This window comes from Trachurus japonicus, chromosome 10, assembly GCF_045865225.1.
Source record: "Trachurus japonicus isolate A0001 chromosome 10, Traja_1.0".
Taxonomy (NCBI): domain Eukaryota; kingdom Metazoa; phylum Chordata; class Actinopteri; order Carangiformes; family Carangidae; genus Trachurus; species Trachurus japonicus.
The window spans coordinates 4,789,298-4,803,679 of NC_140916.1; the positions used below are offsets into that span (position 1 = coordinate 4,789,298).

General features: G+C 45.2%; 1 protein-coding gene across 2 annotated transcripts in view; it reads left to right on the forward strand.

The window, feature by feature from the left end:
* abca1b (ATP-binding cassette, sub-family A (ABC1), member 1B) overlaps positions 1-13,643 on the forward strand; it is an 81,514-nt gene extending 67,871 nt beyond the window's left edge. For both annotated transcript variants that reach the window (XM_085788997.1, XM_085788998.1), the window contains exons 35-46: positions 30-174; positions 266-389; positions 1,113-1,242; positions 2,269-2,395; positions 3,121-3,183; positions 4,373-4,479; positions 5,637-5,778; positions 6,649-6,783; positions 7,733-7,836; positions 11,287-11,379; positions 12,297-12,540; positions 13,237-13,643. In XM_085788997.1, the coding sequence (XP_085645123.1) occupies positions 30-174; positions 266-389; positions 1,113-1,242; positions 2,269-2,395; positions 3,121-3,183; positions 4,373-4,479; positions 5,637-5,778; positions 6,649-6,783; positions 7,733-7,836; positions 11,287-11,379; positions 12,297-12,540; positions 13,237-13,410 (1,588 nt within the window). In that variant the 3' untranslated portion in view covers positions 13,411-13,643. The remainder of the gene's footprint in view (positions 1-29; positions 175-265; positions 390-1,112; positions 1,243-2,268; positions 2,396-3,120; positions 3,184-4,372; positions 4,480-5,636; positions 5,779-6,648; positions 6,784-7,732; positions 7,837-11,286; positions 11,380-12,296; positions 12,541-13,236) is intronic.
* The last annotated feature ends 739 nt before the right edge of the window (positions 13,644-14,382 follow it).

A 14,382-nucleotide genomic window follows, 5' to 3' on the forward strand; every position in this document is an offset into this window, starting at 1 on the left:
TGATGTTGTTGTTGTTGTTTGTGTTGCAGCTGGTCCATCACCCCCCTCATGTACCCGGCCTCCTTCTTCTTTAAGATCCCCAGCACGGCCTACGTCGTCCTCACCAGCGTCAACATCCTCATCGGCATCAACGGCAGCATCTCCACCTTTGTCATGGAGCTGTTCGGCAACAACGTGAGTTTTGGCCGGAGCGTTGCCGCAGCGACGGTCGGTTATAAAGGTCAAAAGTTAAAGGTCAAAAGGTTAACGTTGTGTCTGTCTACAGGAGATCGGAGGAATCAACGACATCCTGAAGAACGTGCTGCTCATCTTCCCTCACTTCTGTCTGGGCCGCGGCCTCATCGACATGGTGAAGAACCAGGCCATGGCCGACGCCCTGGAGAGATTCGGTAACACACACACCAAGCTCCACTGTCCATTAGGCGTGTGCCAAAAAATCGATTCACATAAGAATCACAATCCTCATTTGATACAATTCAGAATCGATATAAAATGTCCCAAAATCGATTTAAAAAAATAATAAAATGAAACAAATCTGCTGGCTGTCGGCCTCCATTTCCTTAGAATTTAAAAGGCAGCATGTTTAACTGCACTATTTTTTTTAATAAAGAGGCACTTTCAATTTTGTTACTTAAGCAATATGTGATATTGGTTTTATGCAACAGTTTTCAACAATTCCATCTAAGCATGGATAAATGTTTAAAACTCAATAAATGTGAAAAAGACACTTCAGTCATTCTGTCTTGTAAAGCAGACTGGAGTAGATCATGAGGATCCTTTCACACCAATAGACTGAAGCAGAAATCGTTAGGAATCAAATCGTTTTGAATCAAAAATCCATTTTGAATCGAATCGTAGCCCCAAAAATCAGAATCGAAGCGAATCGTGAGATAGTAATAGATTCCCAGCCCCACTGTTCATCACCCAACACACACTCAGCTGTTTACCTGTGTGTGTGTGTGTGTGTGTGTGTGTGTGTGTGTGTGTGTGTGTGTGTGTGTGTGTGTGTGTGTGTGTGTGTGTGTGTGTGTGTGTGTGTGTGTGTGTGTGTGTGTGTGTGTGTGTGTGTGTGTGTGTGTGTGTGTGTGTGTGTGTGTGTGTGTGTGTGTCAGGTGAGAACAGGTTCCGCTCTCCTCTGGACTGGGACATGGTGGGGAAGAACCTGTTTGCTATGGCAGTGGAGGGAGTCGTGTTCTTCATCATCACTGTCCTCATCCAGTACCGCTTCTGCATCAAACCCAGGTAACACACATTTTGTTCTGTCTACATTTTATAAATGAGCGGAGGGAAAATGTTCATTTAGGAGAATGAAGGAGATCAAATAAGATGAAACTTCAGCCAACTCCTTTTCAGTCAAGATACATGTGTTTGTTTTGGGGGAAAAAAGAAATTAATTATTGTTTGTTGTTTATTTATCTTTAAAGGGATAGTTCACCCTAGAATGATATTTCGCTCATTATCTACTCACCCTCATGTTGACTAAGGGCTGGAAGAAGTTTCAGATTCCTCCGTGGCTTCTCTGAGTTACAGGGGGTCTCGGCATAGCAGTGCATGTCCATATAACGGTTGCAAAGGGACACCGGAGCTCTTCGTAAAAAAACACACACAAAAAAACATCCAAATACCTCCATGATGCTCGTATGTAATGTCCGTCTTGTGCTGAAGCCCCAAATTGCTTAATTGTCCCGAAAAAAATTAAATAAGTCTATATTTTAAGCTTGTTTGTAGCGGAAGCTTCTCGAAGCTCCTCTTCCTGGTCCGTCCAAATCTCGCGTGATTTGCGCCGGCGTCAGCATGCGTCAGTGCGGTTACTGCGAATCACGCGAGATTTGGACGGACCAGGAAGAGGAGCTTCGAGAAGCTTCCGCTACAAACAAGCTTAAAATATAGACTTATTTAATTTTTTTCGGGACAATTACGCAATTTGGGGCTTCAGCACAAGACGGACATTACATACGAGCATCATGGAGGTATTTGGATGTTTTTTTGTGTGTGTTTTTTTACGAAGAGCTCCGGTGTCCCTTTGCAACCGTTATATGGACATGCACTGCTATGCCGAGACCCCCTGTAACTCAGAGAAGCCACGGAGGAATCTGAAACTTCTTCCAGCCCTTAGTCAACATGAGGGTGAGTAGATAATGAGCGAAATATCATTCTAGGGTGAACTATCCCTTTAAAACGTGTGTGTATATAATGTTGTTTATTGATGTGTGGACTTGGTTCTACAAGACTGAAATAAACTCACTAAACTAATCTAAACTAACACAGGGCCGTCAGTGCTCTGACCAAGCTGGGAGCTCTGGGTGAGGAGGACGAGGACGTGTCCAGAGAGAGACAGAGGATCGTCCAAGGCCTCGGACACGGAGACATCCTGGAGCTCAGACAGCTCACCAAGGTAATGAGAGTAACCAAGGTGACCAGAGGATCCAGGTTCTGACCCTGTCAAGATATCATTCAATCATCAAGTTATCATTCATGAAACGGTGATGAGCTGTGAAAGGACGACCCAGACTAAATTTGCAGCGTCTGTTATCAGTTCCATCAGAGAGGAGCTTCCTATTGGCTGCATCTAGATGAACAACATCAACATAGTCAAGGATTGTTAAAATGAGTTGTTGTCCCAGACTTTTCCTCTCTGTATTATAATTCATGTGATATTTAAATGAAAGCTGTGAGTTGAACCACAAGCCAAGATATTTAGTGTTTATGCAGTGATTGACCATCAAAACAAGTAATGGTGCATTTAAAACCATCCAACTGAGATTTATTCATGATATGAGATTCAGATTTATAAAGCAGTCGTTTGTTTATTGAGAGTCAATGTTGTGATTTATTAAAATCAGACTGTAAAGCTGATTCTATCTGTAATAAATTAGGTTTGGATGCACATATATATACGTATATATATCACTGTGTCATCTGCACAAAGTTGAACGCAACATTCAGAGAAATTGCAGGTCATTAACAACAAATGGAAAAAAGAAGTGGACCCAGAGTTGAACCCTGAGGCACGCCGCGGTGCTGAATTAAAGTATTTAACATTGTATGATAACGCATTGTTTTCTGTGTGTGTGTGTGTGTGTGTGTGTGTGTGTGTGTGTGTGTGTGTGTGTGTTGCAGGTGTTCAAGAGGAAGCAGAAACCTGCTGTGGATCGACTGTGTGTTGGGATTCCACCTGGAGAAGTGAGACTGATCACATGACCCTCATATACATATATGTGACCCGATCCATCAAAATGAGTCACAGTGACCCAAATTTCAAAGTTGAGATTTTGGTATCAATGGAAAGATTAGAAAATAAGCTTTAAAATGATACCCTAGTCAGAGTCATACATTTGATGGTTTTCGAGATGTGGCCATTTGAATTACGATCTCCTACTCTCTTATTCCGTTCTAAAACCTGAGAAAATAGCAGTTAAAGTTTTTGCCAGTGACCCTGGCATCTGTTCCTGTACCATGTGATTACACACAACCTATATGGCCCCTTGTTGTCATAGAGGTAGCATTCAATGACCCTCGGAAAGCAGAGAATCTCACAATTCAGATGCTTTTTACAGCTCGTTTCTATCATAAACGGTTCAGAAGTTGTCATGTTTTGTTGACATTTTGTAAAACATGTGCAAGCGTGTACGTTCGGGTTAGCATCAATGCTATGTTCGGTTTAGCGTCGATGCTACGCTCTGTTAGCTTCGATGCTACTCGGTTTAGCATCTGTTTCTGTACCCGTCCCTGCTCGCCATAGATGCAACATTCAATGACCGTCGGAAAGCGGAGAATCCCGCGATTCAGATGCAGTTTACAGCTCGTCTCTATCATGAACGGTTCAGAAGATATTTCATGTTTTGCACCGAAGCAACACTCATTTTCAGAGGGTTTAAGTTGCAGGTCAACTTTAATCATCATTTACGTGCCTTTTCTCAATTATCTGGACTGTGAAACTTTGGGAGATTGTTTCTGAATGTCATTGCTTTGAAATTAGGGTAAAAAAATTTTTTTGATTTTCTATGGGTTTTCCATGTTATCAGCTGATTATCTAAAAATAGAACGTTGCGACTTCCGACTCATTTTGATGGAACGGGTCACATTATACATATTAATATATGTATATATGTATAAGATGCCACTATGCAAAAACAAACAGATTAATTTGTTCGGTCATTAACGTTGATTATAAAATAACTCCATTAGTGTTTAATCTGCACAGAAAATGAAGTATTTGCTTTTCCCAGACGGCCGATGTGTTGAGGTCATGAGGTCGAGTCCTTGTCAACGACTGAGCCCAGATGTTTGTAGTTTTCTACCCAGAACCAGAAATGACTGATAACTAATAATTGTGTGTGTGTGTGTGTGTGTGTGTGTGCGTGTGCCTCAGTGTTTCGGGCTGCTCGGGGTGAACGGAGCCGGAAAGACGACGACCTTTAAGATGTTGACTGGAGACACGGTGGTGACGAGTGGAGAGGCCTTCCTGGCTGGGAAGAGGTGAGGTCAAAGGTCACGGCAGGTTCTTCACACACCTCAGGTCGTTGTTGTTGTTAATGTTAAAGGAGAAGTGCTGTTTTTTACTATAATTTTATTTTGAAAGATTTTAATAATTTTCATGAGGAGACACACACACAGGTTCAAACAAACAAACAAACAAACAGTTTATTCCAGTGACCTCCGCAACAGTTAAAGGGATAGTTCAACATTTTGGCATATAGTCCCATTGACATAATCCCTATAGTCATAGCAGTAAGTTTGTTACCTTTAATTGTCGGTAATTTTTAGAACGGCGGAGCAGAGCCGCGAGTTGTTTTAGAGGGAAATACAGAGACTGCTTGATGAAAGGGAAACCAAGAAATCCCATGAGCCTCCGTAGCATAGCTCTGAGCAGCTCACGGCTCTGCTCCGCCGTTCTAAAAATAGCTTGCACCGACAATTAAAGGTAACAAATAGGGGTGTGATGAGATCTCGTGCCACGAGATTAAACTCGACGTTATTTCTCGTCGCGTTAAAAATCTGTCTCGCAAGATTTAAAAAATTTTTTTTTTTATGTTAAAACAATGTAAAACAGGGTTTACCAGTTACCATTACTTTGCACCTCTTTCCACTATAACTCTACTGGACTCCGTTTAGGGGGCAGATCCGAGTGTCCAAGTAGTGAAATGGTACTGGGGGGGGGGGGGTGTTTCCTAGAGGAAAGATTGCACATAATATTGTTTGCACTTGAAAAAAAGAAAGGAATATTTAATTCTATTTATTTTGTTTTAACCTTTATACATTTTAGTTTTAGTTTCAATTTGTGGAAGAAGAAGTGTATTAAAGGCTCATGCTTACATCATGCATGTAAAGAGTTATAATAAAACATTTCAAAATGCATGTGCAGTTAAATAAGTCTGTTGGTCCAGTCATATATTTTGTCATTGTAGTTTTCTTAAAATCTCGTGTCTCGTCTCGTCTCGTGAGATGAGTGTCACACCCCTAGTAACGAACCTACTGCTATGACTATAGGGATTATGGCAATCGGCAAATTTGACAAAATGTTGAACTATCCCTATAATGAGTTTAGAAACAAGTGAAGTTATGGAACTCTGTGTGTGTCTGTGTGTGTGTGTGTGTGTGTGTGTGTGTGTGTGTGTGTGTGTGTGTGTGTGCAGCATCCTGAGGGAGATCGACCAGGTCCACCAGAACATGGGCTACTGTCCTCAGTTTGACGCTGTCAACGAGCTGTTGACGGGACGGGAACACCTGGAGCTGTACGCCGTCCTGAGGGGCATCCCCGAACAGGAAGTCTGTGACGTGAGTGTACACACACACACACACACACCTGATTATTATAATAATAACAATAATAATAATCTTTATTTATAGAGCACTTTTCATGCATAAAAGCAGCCCAAAGTGCTTGAACAAAGCAGAAACAATAAAAAACAACAACAGTTTAAAACACAACACATCATCAACAAACAAAGCCAAGCAATAACAGTAATAAAAGATAAAATCAACCCCTATTAAAAGCCAATTTAAAAAGATACGTTTTCAATTTCTTTTTAAATGGCTAACGAGTCCGCTATTCTCAAGTCCAAAGGGAGAGCATTCCAGAGTCTACGACCGTTAACAACAGAAAGCAGCTTTGCCAGTTTTCTTGGACACCTTAGGAATGGTTAAAAGATAGGCAGTGGAGTACCTGAATGTTCTTATTGGGGTATAAAAAGAAAGCAAATCGCCAATATAGGATGGTGCTAGGTTATTTAAAGCTTTATAAATGAATAAAAGAACTTTAAAATCAATCCTAAAAGAAACAGGCGACCAGTGCAATGTAGCAAGCTGGGGAGTAATGTGATCTCTCTTTTTCGTATCAGTTAAAATCCTGGCTGTCGCGTTCTGCATAACTTGTAATTTCTGTAGTGACTTTCTTGGGAGACCAGTAAAAAGAGAATTGCAGTAATCCAGGCGACTAGTTATAAAAGCATGTACAAGTGTTTCAGCATCATCCTGACTTAAAAAAGGTCTGATTTTGGCGATGGTTCTCAGGTGAAAAAATGAAGTTTTTGCAACACTGTTAAAATGGCGAATAAAATTAAGATCCAGAGGAGGTCTGCCCTGTGTGTGTGTGTGTGGTGACGCTGTTTGACTGACGGCTGCCATGGCGACGTGTTTGATTGACAGGTGGCAGAGTGGGGCATCAGGAAGTTGGGTCTGGTCAAATACGCCGACAAAAGAGCAGGAAGCTACAGCGGCGGGAACCTGAGGAAGCTGTCGACCGCCATGGCTCTGGTCGGAGCGCCGCCCGTCGTCTTCCTGGTAACCACGCCCCCTCACCGCTTAGCTCCTCCTCCTCCTCCTCCTCCTCTTCCTCTTTCTCCTCTTCTTCCTCCTCCTTCTTCGCCTTCTTCTCCTCTTCCTCCTCTTCCTCTTTCTCCTCCTCCTCCTCCTCTTTCTCCTCCTCCTCTTCCTCTTTCTCCTCTTCTCCCTCCTCCTTCTTCGCCTTCTTCTCCTCTTTCTCTTTCTCCTCCTCCTCTTCCTCTTTCTCCTTCTTCTCCTCCTCCTCCTCTTCCTCTTTCTCCTTCTTCTTCCTCCTCTTTCTCCTCTTCTTCCTCTTCCTCTTTCTCCCCTTCTTCCTCCTTCTCCTCCTCCTCCTCTTCCTCCTCCTTTCTCCTCCTCTTCCTCTTTCTCCTCCTCCTCCTCTTCCTCTTCCTCTTTCTCCTTCTTCTTCCTCCTCCTCCTCCTCCTCCTTCTCCTCTTCCTCCTCTTCCTCTTTCTCCCCTTCTTCCTCCTCTTCCTTCTCTTCCTCTTTCTCCTCCTCCTCTTCTTCTTTCTATTTCTCCTCTTCTTCCTCCCCCTCCTCCTCCTCTTTCTCTTTCTCCTTCTCCTCCTTCTCTTTCTCCTCCTCCTTCTTCTTCTTCCTCCTCCTCTTTCTCCTCCTCCTCCTCTTTCTTCCTCCTTCTCCACCTCCTCTTCCTCCTCCTCCTCCTCCTCCTTCTTCTCACCCCACAGTTACACAACAGCAGGAGACCCTGTCAGCCAATCAGAGAGCAGCTCAGGAGGATTGGGGGGGGTTGTGGTTGTGTAACAGGTTAAATCAGCTCAGTTCACAGAGGAGAACAACAACAACAACACAACAATAACACATTAAACAGAGAGCAGAAGAGGAAGAAGAGCGAGATGCTCCTCCCCCTGCTGCTTACCTTCTCTCTCTGCTTCCTGCTCCACCTGTGGGCTCACCTGACCCTCGCTGTTGTCGTGGTTACAGGACGAACCCACCACAGGGATGGACCCCAAGGCTCGCCGGGCGCTCTGGAACGTGATCCACAGCGTCATCAAGGAGGGACGCTCCGTCGTCCTCACCTCGCACAGGTGAGACACACACACCTGAGGATGAGCATACACCGAGTCGGCAACCAAGGAAACGTCACTTCCGGTCAGAGCTGTGGGGGAAAACAAACCGATTCCCCCATAGACATACGTGTGAAAACGCGGCATTTTAAACCTTTGTCTAACGCTTGTCCATTGTCATGTCTTAGTTTGAATCACTTGTACTGACAAAGAGCTATATATTAACTCATTGAGTGCCATTGACGTCTATGGACGTCAATCAAAATCCAACGCTTGAGTGCCATTGACGTCCATAGACGTCAAATGCAGTTTTCTGCGGCTGGTAAATGGGGGCGCTCTCGCGCACACTGTGAGTAATTTAGGGGCTTCTGGGATGTGTAGAACGAAGGAGACTGTAGATCAGAGCAAGAAGTGAAGAAGGAGGAGAAGACGAGCGCGATCGGTACAGAGATAACAACGTTGGAAAAAGTTTCTATTTCTGGAGAAAAACGACGGGCAGAGCCTGGAACTAGTGTAACGTGGAGCTGGAGGAAAGCTTAGCCACAGTTGCTATTAGCATAGCTCCAGCATGAAGTGATCAGAGGAGGCAGGAAAGGTAAACTCATCTAGATGATCAGCACCAGAAAGCGGATCGCGGAGTCAGTTTCACCAGTTGCTGTAAACCGACGTCGTGACGACGAATCGAGAGATCAGCGCGGTGCGTCGCTGCCGCGGCCGCGTCCAGCACAGAGGCTGAAGACGCCACGACGTCTCCCTCCCTCCTTCAGAGACGAGGGGATGCAGCAGGAGGAGAAGGAGGGGGGAGGAGAGGAGAGGGAGTGGAGGGGGAGGGGGGCGTAGGAGAGGCAGCAACTGCTCGTACTTGTTGTATTTTAGTAGTTGTTGTTGTTGTTGTTGTTTTGTTTTTTGTTTAGTCTTTTTTTTTTTGGGGGGGGGGGTGGGTTAAAAAAAAATGTGAAATGAAATTTTCAGATGTCTTACATGTTTTTGAAGCCAAAATTAAAACGGATAAATCACTGTTTTTCTTGAGAGACTCTCTTTCACAAAAATCCATTTTTCTCAGCTTTCTAGAAAAAAAGTGGTCTTTTTGGTGCAACCAGGCTCTATTCAACTTAAGATAAATCAAGAATGGAACAAGGTACAAACAAATGGTTTTTTCCCTAGTTATATAGAGAGTCTCCTCTTTCCTTTGAGCTGTTTGGTGTTTTCAGAGTCATAGTACAAAATACTCTCTGGGTCTTGACATATTACTCAAAATGTCCCAAAACGCTGGCACCTGGCACTGACCATTTTATAAAAGGTCTGGCACTCAATGAGTTAAAAAACTCATCACGATCTGGGTCGACACGTACATTTTAAAATATTGGCTCTTTCACAGTCAGTCACATCTCGCCTACACCAAGTCGGCAGCGGCGCCGGATTCATTTTAGAGGTGGGGGGGCCATGGAGTTTGGGTTGTTACGGGGCATAGATTTACACACTCACTGTCGGTCGGTGCAATAGTCATATTGTAGCGTCCGGCCGTGATGCGTAATAACAGGATAATGCGTAATCACCCCCCAAGCCAGCGTCTCCCAGACCATCATGCCTATCGTAACTACTCAAAAATAGAAAAGCTGTGTATTCCGGTCTCCTTTGCTGGTCTGGCTGCATGTTTGAGCAAATAAAATGCTGTGAATACACTTCTTAAAGCCCGTTTGAGCAGTTTCTATAAACTGCTAGGTTCTCAAAGACGACCCAGTCCGATCCAGGTGTTGAAGCCTGGACCTGATGCAGCCGGACTCACGAGCAGTCTCTCGGCTGGACCACGGCAAAAATAAAAAATAAATAAATAAAAGAACCCCGTGGTCCGACCTGACCCAATTTTTAATCAGAATTTTAATAATAGAAAACACCATTTGTGAATTTGAGATCTCTAAAATATTAGTAATGTTACTTTTACCATGCATTTAGTTTTTCTGTACTGTAGGTAAATTTACCGTCATGGATCAAGCAGAAAATCAGCCTTTGTAAAAGCCGAAGTCGCCTACTGTAACAGTTTATGAGCACTCAGGTCTGTGGCGCATCAGTCTGCAGCGGCTACTTTTCACCTCTTATTCTTGTCATTCATGTTTTAATAATAGGAACAATGCTTAAGGTCAACGCCTGCTAAGACAGATGTTTGGACTTGTTGTAGGCCTAGCTGAATAACTTTGTCTCAGTCCGTGACTGTGCTCGCTTCATATGGACAGCTGTTATAGACCACTCGGGCCAGCTGTGGTCACATGAGTTATTACAATTCCATCTTCCATTTTGTTGTTTTCGCGCTGTTAGTCCCGATTCTTTGTATTGGAAGCCCAAGAACAAACCAGAGAAGTCTTTCGTACAAAAGTAGTAGAGTTTACTCAGGTCACAGATAAAGTACATCAGCGCTGGACTCAGAGTGACAGAGCTCTCGCAGGATCTCGGTCAGGAGTGAGTCCAGATTTCAGGAAATGGGTCACATTTATCTTCTTGGGCTGGGCCTGCCCCGTACAGAGGTTGGATGTTCTCAGAATGTGATAAGCAACATGATGTGTGTGTTGTTGTTCAGGCGTGTATCTAATGCAACAGACCTAACTGACAGACTAAGAGAACTCAGCAGTTACATTATGTCCTTGTTTATCAGGCCAGAGTCACACTATCTGGCTTCATGTTCACACACATCAGGTTATGTGCGTTCAAGTACTAAATTGGAATACATGATATCTCAAAACATACATGACGTCATTGAAGTATAAAAACAAAGTACATAACGTCCCAGAACATATCCAATTGTAACAGCATGTCTCTTCTTTTTCTCACAAGTTGCAGTTTTTACTGGCAAAACGAGCCAGTTAGAAATTAATAAAGGAAAAGAAAAAATAATATCGACCGGTAGAGCAGGGCAGGGCCGTAAAGTGGGGGGGCCAATGGCCCCTTGGCCCCCCCCCATTCCGGCGCCATTGCGAGTCGGCAACCAAGGAAACGTCACTTCCGGTCAGAGCCGTTGTGGTTTTTCAATTTATTTGCGGTGCAAAATGGTACACAACAACTCTAGGCATTGTCTCCGAGTGTCTAGAGCCGGCCGGCGGCGACCAAGGGAACGCCACCTAAACGTCAGAGCCGTGGGGGAAGACAAACAGTTCCTCCATAGACAGACGTATGTGACTGACTGTGAAAGACCCAATATTTTAAAATGTACGGACAACAATCGACCCAGATCGTGATGAGTTTTTTAATATATAGCTCTTTGTCAGCATATACAAGTGATTCAAACTAAGACATGACAGCGGACAAGCGTTAGACAAAGGTTTAAAATGCCGTGTTTTCACACGTATGTCTGTGGGGGAATGGTTTGTTTTCCCCCACGGCTCTGACCGGAAGTGACGTTTCCTTGGTTGCCGACTCGGTGTATGTCAGTGTGTGTGTGTGTGTGTGTTTTAACTCTGTGTGTGTTTGTGTGTGTCTCAGCATGGAGGAGTGTGAGGCTCTCTGCACCAGGATGGCCATCATGGTGAATGGCAGGTTCAGGTGTCTCGGCAGCGTCCAACACCTGAAGAACAGGTAACACACACACACACACACACACACACACACGCACGCACTCACACACACACACACACACTGACTGTCAGAGTGTCTCAATGACTCCTCCCCCTTTAGGGGACCAGCAGACCGTGACTCCGCCCCCTTTAGGAGACAGGCAGACCATGACTCCGCCCCCTTTAGGCGACAACAGACCATGACTCTGCCTCCTATAGGAGACCGGCAGACCGTGACTCCGCCCCCTTTAGGAGACAACAGACCGTGACTCCGCCCCCTTTAGGAGACAGGCAGACCGTGACTCTGCCCCCTTCAGGAGACCAGCAGACCGTGACTCTGCCCCCTTTAGGAGACAGGCAGACCATGACTCCGCCCCCTTTAGGAGACCAACAGACCGTGACTCCGCCCCCTTTAGGAGACTAGCAGACCGTGACTCCGCCCCCTTTAGGAGACCATGACTCCGCCCCCTTTAGGAGACCAGCAGACTGTGACTCCGCCCCCTTTAGGAGACCATGACTCCGCCCCCTTTAGGAGACCAGCAGACCGTGACTCTGCCCCATTTAGGAGACCGACAGACCGTGACTCCGCCCCCTTTAGGAGACTAGCATACCATGACCCCGCCCCCTTTAGGATACCGACAGACCATGACTCCGCCCCCTGTGGGAGACTGGGAGACCAGCAGACCGTGACTCCACCCCCTTTGGGAGACTGGCAGACCATGACTCCGCCCCCTTTAGGAGACTTGACTCTGCCCCCTTTAGGAGACCGGCAGACCGTGACTCCGCCCCCTTTAGGAGACTGTGACTCCGCCCCCTTTAGGAGACCGGCAGACTGTGTCTCCGCCCCTTTTAGGAGACCAGCAGACAATGACTCACCACTCACACTGACATCACAGCGAGGTCACAGTGACATCACAGTGACATCACTCTGCTCCTCAGGTTCGGAGACGGCTACACCATCATCCTGCGGGTGGCGGGGCCCGACCCCAACCTGCTGCCTGTCATGAAGTTCATCGAGAGCGAGCTGAGCGGCTCCACGCTGAAGGAGAAGCACCGCACCATGCTGCAGTACCAGCTCCCATCATCCCTCACTTCCCTCGCACACATCTTCTCCATCCTGGCCAAGAACAAGGAGACGCTGAGGATTGAGGACTACTCCGTCACCCAGACCACCCTGGACCAGGTACCTGACCTCCACCTGAGCCGAGAGCGGAGTAACGGAGTAACAGTAATCCGTTACTACGCCGTTACTGTCACTGACACAGGGTTCCCACAGATCCTTAAAAAGTCTTAAAAGGCATTGAACTCATTAATCGATTAAGACACTTTTATTGGCATTGAAATGTCTTAAATAAGTCTTTCAAAAGTCTTAAAACTGTTAACAAGTGTTAAGTAGGATTTTATGATTGAAATTAGTCTGAAATCTCAAAATAATTTGTAACATTTATTTATTTTTTTAATATTTTACTGAATGCCTCTCGCGGTAACACATCACGATGTATCATTTCAAGTGGCATTAAAAAGTCTTGAATGTAACTCGCCTTAAGCCTTAGGAACCCTGTGACAATATAATGCTCCGTTACTTGACTCAAGAAGTCATGTCACGAAATAATAACACACCGGTTTTATATGTTATAAACACATTAATTTCGGTTCAACTGGTCCGAAAGAAGCCGTTTAACTGGAACTAACCGACTCACTAGTTAGTTAGTTGGTTAACCCTAACCCTAGTAAACCCTAGTCATTCTCAGTCCTGACATAGTTACTTTTTGGGAAAATAACTAGTAACTAATTACTTTTTAAAAAGTAACGTGCCTAACACTGTACCTTAGGGGGCGGGGCTTATGGCCGCGTGGTCTAACTCTGTCTCTGGTTCCAGGTCTTTGTGAACTTCGCCAAGGACCAGAGCGACGACTACCACTCCAAAGACTCCGTGAGACGGAAGGACGTCAACGCCTCCGCCTCCGCCTCCGTCTCCGTCGACGTTCCCGCGCTGCGCTCCGGGCCCGGAGCCGCAGATGGCGGGGCCACGATGTCAGAGAGCGTCATGTGACCGTGTGACATCAGCAGGCTGGCGCTCCGACCTGGACTCGACCCTGCAGCAGAGTGGACGACCCCCCCCGGCCCCGCCCCCACCTGTCTGTGATTGACAGTGGGCGGAGCCTCCTGCTGCCTCATGCCAGTCAATGCAAATGACTCACTGAGCGTTAAAGACTTGAACTGCAGCTGCTTCCTGTTCCTGTGATTGACGCGCTGCATCTAACGAACTCGTCAGGGTCTGTTTGTGTGTCTGTGTGAGTGTGTGTGTTTGTCTGTGTGTGTGAGAGTGTGTGTGTGTTTTTGTGTGTTTGAGTCGATCTAGTGATGAAGAATCCGAATCATTTCAAACGGCCGAGGGCTCGACTGCAAAAATCAAACTTTAAAAATGTGTCTGATTCCGTTTTTACCCTGAAACCTTATTTATATGTGTAGATGAAACTGTTGTTTTATTGTGGCGGGGTCCGAGCGACCTTCCTGTTTTATGTTCTAGAGTTTTAAAACACCCAATCAGAGACTTGGACACAGAAGTGGGGGAGGGAGGGGGGGGGTTGATTTTATAGTTTTTGTAAGAAAAGAAGCAGATTTGTTCAAGTGGTCAACAGTTAAAGACCTCATCACACACACACACACACACAAGCACACAGCACCGCACACACATACACACACACTCTACAGTATTGACCAGCTGATCAATCATTGATCATTGATTATTGGTTATAGGAGGAGGAACTGTTACTGACCCTGAACAACATTAAAGTGAAACAAATCGACTGTTTCTGTTTCTGCTTCATCTTTACTCTCTCTCACACACACACACACCTGCCACACTGATCAATAATCATCATCAGCATCAATAAAACCCAGTGAGACGAGTGGCTTCAGACGTTTTATAACAAACACAAGTTCAAACAAAACTTTATTCATAATTCACACAGGTAGGTAGAACAAAGAATAAACTGATTCTGAAGGAAAAAACTAAAATAAT